The sequence below is a fragment of the Xiphophorus maculatus genome, chromosome 22 (assembly GCF_002775205.1).
Source record: "Xiphophorus maculatus strain JP 163 A chromosome 22, X_maculatus-5.0-male, whole genome shotgun sequence".
NCBI lineage: Eukaryota > Metazoa > Chordata > Actinopteri > Cyprinodontiformes > Poeciliidae > Xiphophorus > Xiphophorus maculatus.
The window spans coordinates 15,066,416-15,076,822 of record NC_036464.1 but is presented as its reverse complement, the minus strand read 5'-3'; the positions used below and the strand labels follow the sequence as shown (position 1 = coordinate 15,076,822).

At 37.2% G+C, this 10,407-nt stretch overlaps 1 protein-coding gene across 1 annotated transcript; it reads right to left on the bottom strand.

Moving 5' to 3' along the window:
- Positions 1-1,251: 1,251 nt before the first annotated feature.
- Positions 1,252-10,174, bottom strand: LOC102228542 (carbohydrate sulfotransferase 3-like). Its single transcript, XM_005801647.2, has 6 exons — positions 10,160-10,174; positions 10,044-10,068; positions 8,912-9,097; positions 6,724-6,881; positions 4,428-4,979; positions 1,252-3,737 (listed from the first exon to the last, which is right to left on the bottom strand). The coding sequence occupies exons 4-6, from the start codon at positions 6,801-6,803 to the stop codon at positions 3,041-3,043; spliced, it is 1,329 nt and encodes a 442-aa protein (XP_005801704.1). The 5' UTR covers positions 6,804-6,881; positions 8,912-9,097; positions 10,044-10,068; positions 10,160-10,174; the 3' UTR covers positions 1,252-3,040.
- Between the last annotated feature and the right edge of the window lie 233 nt (positions 10,175-10,407).

Genomic DNA, 10,407 nt, shown 5'->3' with positions numbered 1-10,407 from the left:
GATATGGTCTGAGGCATGCACACATATATCATTCTGCAAAAAACTCCACATATATTTCTGAAGATTGAATAAATGTTGGATCTAAATTTTTGTGAAAAATATGATGACCTTAATTTTGCCAGCAAATACAAGCCAAACTTGATAGACAAAATTTCTCAAATAGCTCATAATGTAGTTTAACAGCTTAATCTCTTGTTTAGGCAGCATGGTGACAGAAATAACATGTTATTAGAAAAGAAGCTTCACTTAAAGCCTCTCATTCATTCCTAGGAGGTAGGACAACTTTGGCTGGTGGGAAGAAAATAACACTGAACTACTAAAAAGCCATCTGAGGTAAGTGATGTTTCAAATATAGTGTTTCCTAGAATATATATATATATATATATATATATATACTGTATATATACAGTACAGACCAAAGGTTTGGACACACCTTCTAATTCAATGGGTTTTCTTTATTTTCATGACTATTTATAAGGCAAGATATCCCACTTATTAATCTGACAGGGCACACCTATGAAGTGAAAACCATTTCAGGTGACTACCTCTTGAAGCTCATCAAGAAAATGCAGAGTGTGTGCAAAGCAGTAATCACAGCAAAAGGTTGCTACTTTGAAGAAACTAGAATATAAGGGGTATTTTCAGTTGTTTTACACTTTTTTGTTTAGTGCATATTTCCTCATGTGTTATTCATAGTTTTGAGGCCTTCAGTGTGAATCTACAATGTCAATAGTCATGAAAATAAAGGAAAGTGTGTCCAAACCTTTGGTCTGACGTGCGGTGAGGTTCATGGCTGGCGAGGCACTGATTTAATCAAAATCATAAGACCCCTTGCATATTGTTTACATACGTAAATTTTGCGCATGCGGACAACATTGAAGGCCTATGACTATACTTTCACATGCCATCTATAGCCGCGCTGCCAATATACAATAATTCCGTTAACTCAATGAAACTTGGAAATATAGATATTTTTCATTTAGTGCTATGCTGCACAGCAAAGAGGAAACCCGTTGAAGTACAAGTCAAACCACACTTTTCTCTCTCTCTGTATCAGCCAATCTACACGTAGACTCGTTGCTTGTAGCTCCCCTTATTTACTGTACCACTAGTTCGCTGTCTCTTACTCTGCAGACCCTGAGTCACAATGTCTGGGATTATGAGCGCCCCCTGCCATGATTCAAGAAAACTGCCTGCCTCACCTCGAATCCGTTCTCTGCCGTTTCTGATCGCTCCTCAGCACACGATTTAGAAGAAAAAATAATCTAAATTCGTTAAGCTAAATGAAAAATAAATACTTTATAGTACAAAACACAGGATGAAAAAAGCAATATAATTTATCTTAAAATTATATTATTCTTCCTTGATGACAGGTGAGGCTCTGCCTCACCTGCCTACCCTGACCTCATGTCACTATATACTGATATATATATAGATCAAGTTCACATGTATTTTCATAAATAACCACAAAACCCTTAAAAGTAATATTTGTAAAGTTCTGAGTATTATTATATACATACACCTGGGAGAATACTGTATGAATGCTCCTCATAGACACAAGGAACTACTATTTAACTTTACCTGAGTAAGATCTTAAACTGCTAAAACACACCCCATCTGATCAAATGATACCTTAGCTGTCTAGTCCAGTTTTAATTATAATATTAGTAAATATTTGTGAATATATGATGAATGTCCCAATCTGATTCTAAATATCAATAATCAGTATAGGAGCCCTAGACTGAACTCTGATAGACATATTGATATAATTTGATGTCAATTATACCCCCAGCAAAATGTGCAGATGTGTTTGCATGGGTTCATTTTTAAACGTAATTTTGTTTGTTTCGTATTGCCTGTAAAATTGTTGTACATTAATCTGTCCGGCAAATTAATTTGTTAAATGTTTTACAATTATATTAACAATTAAGGAGAAGCTGTGTTGGCTGCAGTGACTCTCTGTCTGTATCATTATGGGCCATGTTTATGAAGGTAATCAGTTTGTATTTTTAATTTCAAACAAAACATAGTTCACTGGAACTGCACAAAAATATGCTATGGGCTAAATTATCCTCAAGACATATGATAAAAACAGAGGATTTTGAATTATATTAAATTTTTAAAAGCACAAGATAAAAGCTATTAGATAAAACTATTTCAAAACATTGAAGCAATTTTCCCATTTAACCCTTGTTCAGGTTGCTGTAGGATCCAGAACATTTATGGTACATGAGTTAAGTTAGACAATTCAATGGATTGTTTCACTTTGAAAGGGGAGTTGTCAGTCATTGACACTGATTTTATCAAAAGTAATGACGCTTCAGACTGGGACCCTGTATTGGCAATTGATACTCTTAACTGACTTTTTATTATTGGTATTTGTGACATCCTAGCAATGTAAGGATGTCCCAGCCACTGTTGTCAGTATTTTACTGTAAATTAGTTGTTGTTTTTTTTTGCAGTGTACTGCAGAGGCTGTTCCAATATTATCCCACTTTTGTTTATCTCTGAAAATGCTATCATCTTAAACTAAAATCATACATCTCATACAGTGACCACTGAAAAATGCTGACTTATCTGATAGTTGACTAAAAAAATAACATGGCACAAAGTGCCAGTTCATCAAACTGAGATGCCAGTTTGACAAACTGGCATAAAGTGTGCATATAAAGTATTCCCTTTAAAAAGAGGCTATCTGTTGGTAAGGTTAGACACATGGTTAACATGATGTTTGTTGTTTTGGTTTATATGTATGTATTTGTTATACTTTTTCTTATTGGAGCTGTGCAAAATTTCTTCAGTCCTGACCAGGGTCTTTCTACATCTAGCTTGAATATTCTCCTTGTGAATACACAGATTCTCCCTGGTTTCCTCTCAGAGGACAAAGACATGCATGCTAAGTTGTTAGGTCTCAAAAATTGCCTTTCATGTATGAGTGTTTCTGTGAATGATATTGTTTGTCTCTGTTTTCCTGTGATGAACTGCTAAGGATGCACCCCACCTCATTCCATGGCCCAGTCTTTGTAGAAACTCCACTTGATTATGAAAATTGTTTATCCTCAAGCAAACTGATAGACTTATTACTCAGTGTCTTTTCATCATCCACAAATCTGTACCCAAACAGCTTCATGGTAGGACCGCACACCTTCTGCACAACCTGAACCAGCGTAAAGGGAATGCTAGTCCTCCATTTGTCCGCCTGCTCCGAAGAGTTCTTCTGTGTGGAATATATTCCACTGGCTTCCTCTGTAGTCTGTGTGTTCCTGAGGATCCACTCTCTTGCTTGGGAGCTGAAAGGTATCCCTGTAAATGTGTACATCTCCTCGGCCTTCTGCATCGGGTACCGAGCAATATCCTCATAACGCACCAACATGTAGCGTCCCTTTAGCCATTGGGGCTTGCTAAGTCCCAATTCTGCAGATATCCTAACTTGATCACAGTTTCCTTTTAGCCTCTTCACCTCCTCGTCGTTTTCAGGCACCTGTCCATCCTGCGCCCAGGCTTTCCATGTCTGGTATTTTGAGGGAAAGGCCACCATGCGTGAAACTAAGATGGCTCGTGGATCTCGAACCAGCTGGATAATGGCGACGTTCAGATGGGGGTCCTCCACCAAGGGCTGCAGTGTGTCCAACTGTCGCACACGGACAGCCTTGATGGCATGGTGTTGTTTGGAGAGGCAGGACTCAGACACAAGAGTCAAGTTCAGTGGTCCACACTGGCGAATCTTGCAGTGATACCTAAAACAATACATACTTTCATCAGACAAATGTGTTTAAGAGAGTTGGTTCTGAGCTTTTACAGGTAATTTAAGCAATAAAAAATAAGTTTACTAAATTTACCAAAAGTGTTTGTTAGTTTAAGAATATCTTGAAAGAATAAGTTCAAGGAAAGTATTGCTTTTGTTAAGCACTGTAAGGACAAGCACTGTATATATAATTACTAGATCCATCCATCCATTTTCTGTACACCATTGTCCCTAGTGGAGTTGGGAGGGGTGCTGGTGCCTATCTCCAGTGAACGTTTTGGGTAAGAGGCGGGATACACCCTGGACAGGTTGCCAGTCTGTTTCAGGGCAACACAGAGACAGACAGAACAAACAACCATGCACACACACACTCACACCTAGGGAGAATTTAGAGAGACCAGTTTACCTAACGGTGACATTTTTGGACTGTGGGAGGAAGCCAGAGTACCCGCAGAGAACCCACACATGCACAGGGAGAAATTGCAAACTCCATGCCGAAAAACCCCGGGTTGGGAATTGAACCCAGGACCTTATTGCTGCAAGGCAACAGTGCAGCTATATAATTACTAGAACCTTTGTAAAATTCAATTTAAAAAGAGTCATTAACAATACAAGATATTTCAGATGCCTTGTTCTCCCATTTTGCAGCTTCAAAGTTGGTTTAGTAGTATTTGGACAGTACCTCTCAAAAACATCTTTGAGTACAGGAGTACAAACAGGTTCTTCGCAGAGAGCTAAACTTGACTCTCTGCGGAAAAGATTAGGGGTGACGTGGTTCTGCGGTGATGGAGAGATGAACTTTTCAAGGGGAGAGAAATTACAGAGGAACAGCGCCTGGAGGATGTCCCCGTAGATTCCTGGCAAAGCTGTCGAATTGTTCACCTCTGCTTCTGTGGCCAACAGGCGCTCAACATGCCACAGAGGCTCAAACAAATAAAACATTGTCTCTCCCTGTTGATTGAAAAACTCCCCCACGAACGATGATCCTGTCCGTGTGCTAGCCATGAGCAACACATGCTTGCGACCTCTGCTGTTTCTTTTTACATTTATATCGCCAGTTTCATCCACTTCTTTCTTTTCTAGGAGATTTGTTTGGCTGTTTTTTGTAGCGGGTTGTTGGCCGAGCAGCACTTTTAGAACATCCACATAATCTTTGGATGCTGTATTGTTGTCATTCTGAGGAGTCTTTGGAGTTTGCTGTGGTATCTGCCTGTGGATCAGCTTATCCGAGACCCTGGTAAAAAATAGATAATTGAGCATGAAATATTAAAATGTATGAAACATTATTTGTCTCAATACAACCACAAACATCCATGTAATTTAAATTTTAATAGAAATTTAGTCGGATAAACCAACAACCAATGCAAAGCAGTAAGAAGTAACGCATGACCCAAGACATTTAGCTTCTGATAAATACTCTCCTTGCCACACTTATCAGTTTAGCCCCATGATGATAGTTGTGGTCATCTCAATAATACATGCCTTACTCTTATATGACTCATCAGATAACAGCTACTTTGGAGTTGCACCCATCAATTAACCAAAGATGAAAATTAAGCAATTTTCCCTTCATCAACTTCCATTGGTGATTAGTTGTTCGATTACTGAAAATTTTATCATTAAATGCATCAGAACTAAGAACCCCCATCTTTTATTGCATCAGCCAACATGTTTCTTGATGCATTTTTAGAATTTAGTAAAACTCAGTTAAAGTTAGAGGCATGTTCTTGAACCAATAAGAACAGTGTTCTTGGAATCAGCTGCCAAAAGTCAAATTGAAAGCTAAGATATCAAAACAGTTAAGATTTGTAAGAACTAGTAAAAGCCTCATTTCTGCATCTCTAACCTTTCTATATGTAATTAAACACAAAGTTCAACAATGGGGTGTTGACAACATAATTGGCAGGTCAGCAGCAAACCTGAAAAATCCAGACTTTTCAAGACTGTAGCAACCCTGATAAATGGCTTTTTCAACATGTGATGCTGCACTGTGTAGTAAGAATTACAAAACAGTAAAAATATCTTTTTACATCCAGACCAGATGTGAATGGCTTAAAATATATTCAGCAGTCACTTGACCCTGATAGTGTGGTATGCTGGTATGCAGACATTGCTGCACAACCCAGCAGGAATTGTAAAAGGGGGTAGATTCAGTACTAAGAGCTAAGTACAAACTTTTATATAAAAAAAGTTTCAATTTTTCTAGCATGGAATATTAGAGCTGATAAATAGCAATCAGCACTGTTATCAAACCAGGTAAGCCTTACAAAAAATAACCAATAATGGTTTCATTTTTTTAAAAATGTAGCTGACACAATGTAATAAAGGAGGATCTCATTCATAGAATCACAGGGATAAACATTGCAGTGTTTTAGTTTACAGTAATTTTATAATAATGGTGAAGATAATTTTAATCTTTACTGAGATCTGCCTATTTGACACCTATGTACTTTGTGTGGAAATATTCTGGTTGTAATGTAATAGGATTCTGACAAAATTAATATCTTTCAGATATCCAAGAGATGTGTACAAACATGTGGTCTACCGTCACAGTTCTGACGACTGAGAAATAAGACACACCTGTTTCCTGCTTTGGTCACAGTTTCGGTTTTGTTGGTTTGAGGAGGATATTAAATTCTCATGCCCACGGCACTTCTAACTGATAGCATCATGTGCAGATTTCACAGAGGTCCTGATGTATTTAGATTTATGTAGAAAACTTAAGCTTTCACTGCCTAGAGACAATGTAAAACAGTCCAATAATGTGGAAACAAGTGCAGATATAGTTGATGGTTACAAAAAGTAAAAAGGAAAAGATATGAAGGGGGAGAAATGGGCCTTTTATTAATGAAGGTAAATACCCAAAATGACTTTTTGGAGTAGTCAAAATAGAATTTTATTTTTTATCTTAGTAGTCTCAACAATTTTCCTTGAAAATATGAAATTGCAATAGGTTCTTGATTTTTTTTTTTTTTTACCTTGATAGAATATTGCTTTCTTTTTCGATGATGACCAGGGCCACAACACAGATGAAGATGACTGCATACTTAGTCCTCATTCTTGAGTCCTGGTTTTGGAACTGGAGCTCGAGAGTCTAGTCCTTGTTTTGGTTGTATGTAGAGACTAGTGATTCATTCTGCAACATATTGAAGATATGCTCATTAATTGGACGAAGATCACAAGTGTCTTATATTCCCTTGATCTGTTTTGATTAGTAATTAACAGATCAAATGCAAAAAAAAAAAAAAATTTTTTTATTCAGTAAATGCACTAAGAAATCCAAGCATTTATGGTTTATGGTTTATATTTATATTAACTGACAAACATTTGGGACATACTATTATCCCTATAAGGGGATATGCTCGTATTTATTCTGCTGTCTATTATTTGACACTAACTCTAGGGAAAGACCTGAAGCAGATTTTCAGGAAGATGTTTATTTTCCACACTTTTGCTTGAAATTATAATCGTGTTATGATTAACATTTTTGTGACTCTTTCTTTAACATTTCACTATATCTCCAGAACATTCCATTAACTGATTTCTTTTTCATCTATTAACTTTATGACCTCTCTGTTCTTTGTCCACAATGGATACAATTCGCTGAATAATTATGTCTGCGAACCTTTGTATAGTTTGGTCAGTCATTGAAAAAGCATGTAACTTTGCTTATAACTTTTGATCTATTGGTTTTATAATCTTAATAAACTGCCTTGTACTGCAATGTGCCATATGTCAATCATATGATTGTTTTTTATTGGTGTACATTTGATTTACTGTGTAATTGAAAACATGTTTCTTGCAAAGTTCATAGAAATCAAATTTGTTGTGAATTGGTGCACTACGCATTAGCTAAATTTAATAACTGCAAAATGGCATGTTTTGCTCCAAATCCGTTGCATTGTTCCAATGAATACCTATACAGATCTGTTATGTTTCCTTTCTGTGAAAAAATGGTCTAAAATGTCTAGGTAGTTATCTCCAATGTCCAACATTTTTTTAAGTAAAGACTAAACCCAAGCTGTAATAAAGGCATGTCTTAAAAATCTTGCAGGTAGTTGATTTTATTCAAATCTTGAAGAACCAATTCTTTTGAATAATATTCCCACAGTTGAGAAATGTTGTCTTTTGCCAGGAAAATTATGCCCTAAATCTAAAAGTAGTCCAACCTTTGTAGTAAATCATTACTACTTATTGCAGTATAAAAACATATTGACAGTTTGATGCGTTGAGAATTAAATACACTCTTAGTCCTGCCAAGACAATTAATAAGACATCCACAATTTTCCAGTAGTTTCTTAGTAACTGATAGGTCTTTAACTCTATGTCACCCAATTATCATAAATGAGTTAACCACAGCCGTCAGAGTGCTGGTGAAACATTTGAGCAGACACTTCTACATGAGTCACTGGAGTGCATCTGAGTATCTCTTCTAGCAGAAACACATATCACTGTTTCTTATTTCTCTACAAATTACATTAATGGCTGCCTTCAGAGCACTGGAGCAGCATCTACCAAAAGCTGTCAATTATCATTTCTGAAAGCTTTCAGTTCAAAGAGTTTTTGAAGACTTTTGAGTGACTGTTTCAAATTGTATACATGAAATAAAGAATGTGATTTTATTTAAAACCACTTGATTCATTTGGGATGTTATAGAACTGCTATATTGACCAACAGCCACCATGTGAATGTGGCGTCTGTGTTGTTCAATATCATGCAGTCGTCGAGGGGGGAGGGGGCGTCCGCTATGTAAATACGGGTTGATGACTGGCTAGTTTTTATACTGTTCTGTATGAGAAAAAAAAATTTAAATTTAATCTAGTTTAGTCTATGTGAAATACTGGTTTGTTCTAAGAATTATATATCCTTCTGCTTTCCCTTAACCTTAGATATGTATTCAGTACATTAAGATGAGTATAAATTCCACTCGTGACTACTATAGAAGAAGTAGAAGTTATGCAGGTTTCATCAATATTTAACCTCTGGAACGCTTGATATGCGAACTAATATGTATTACAAGCTCTCTATCCGAGGCTGTCGCGCTTCTTGTTCTATTTTCGACCAGCTCGCTCACACATTTCCTGTCAGAAAAAAAACACACACACACACACGCACACATGGGACCTTTTTTTCTCTTTCTTTCTTTAGGTAGCGGATTTAACAAACCTTCAGCAGTGCCGTCCGCGGCAGTCGAGTGAAAGGTCCCTGGTCCTGCGCAAATTCCCGTCTCCTCGACGCATCCTGCAGCTTTGTCTTCTCTGTGGCGGACACACTGACTCATTGTATTGCATGTGTGCTGGGACGCGGGCTGCTCTCCTCTGCCGGATGCAGAGTGTAGGCACCTACAAGAAGCTACCACCAGGCCAAATTAAGAGAGAGGAAGGTGGAGCGATGAAGCCAAACACCTCTGATTTTCACCTGACGTATTAGGCAAAACGCCTCCGAGAGCTTATTTACAGATTTATGTCTAGAAATCTAATAAATAAACATTTTAATTTCTAGACGTATAGAATCGTAGAGCCGAAATCAGATTTTTACTTACACTGCATAAAAACACGTAACTTCTATTTCACTGTCTTATAGAGCTAAATTTTGGGTATGTTTCGAATTGCCTTTAAAGCAAAGCTGTTTATTCATTTGCTCCCACTATAGCTTGATGATATTTTTGAGCCACTTTCTGACAGAAGCTGTTACTGAGGATTGTTTGTAGGTCTTGCTCTGATATGCCTGTTCCACTCACATTTCAGGGTTTTGTAATAGCAACTCTTAGATGTGTAAACTCTTGTTCCTCAGCCTTTTCTTGCTGCTGGCTTTTATTTGCTACTTGCCTTAACTGGTATGCATAATTAAGTTTCTCTTTTGTGTTTAGGTTTCTGTTTCAGTTGGGCAGAGATACACTATAGTTAGGTTGTTTGAGGTCGAAACCACATAAAGAATTTTTCGAACATTTCAGCAACAAAGCAGTTCAAAGTGCTATCGTATAGTAGTACTGTAGTAAGTTTCTTTCTTTAAAAGGGGTCCATTCCTCTTTAGGTGTTTTGTTTATCAGGAGGACTTGCAGTAAGCTAATGGGGTGATTTAATCAACTAGTTTAACTGGCATGAACCATAGTGTTTGGAATGGCTTTAAAGTGTATCAAACTGATCTCTTTGTTACATGAATGAATGTGAATATGACTGTTGACAGTAGATATGATAATTTATTTTTCTACAAAGTGGAATGTTATGACACCAATGATTGTCACAAGACAAGACAAGACAAGCACACATCCTGAAAGTGATTCAGAGTCTTCACTTACTTAATGTAGCACAAATGTCTCCAGTCTGTTGAAAGAGGCAATATTACTGTGATTACAGATTACTAACTACCAAGTTTGTTATTAGAAATACCTTTAAACCAGTAGCAAGACATTACCTCCCCAGTGCATAAACAGCCTTGGACCATTTGGAGGCAGCAGAGTAAAGCGAAATTGTTCGGAAACAACTCGAGCCTTATTTGAACCCTAGAAGGCCATGGAGTAACAGCGTATGCCTGTGTAAGGGAGTGTAGAGCAACTATGCTTCTTAGCGATGAGTCAGTATTCTGAGTCATCTCAAATAGAAATGATTATGTTATTCTTAACTGACCTGTTTGTGGGTGGGAAAGGTAGGTTTTGCCTTTTT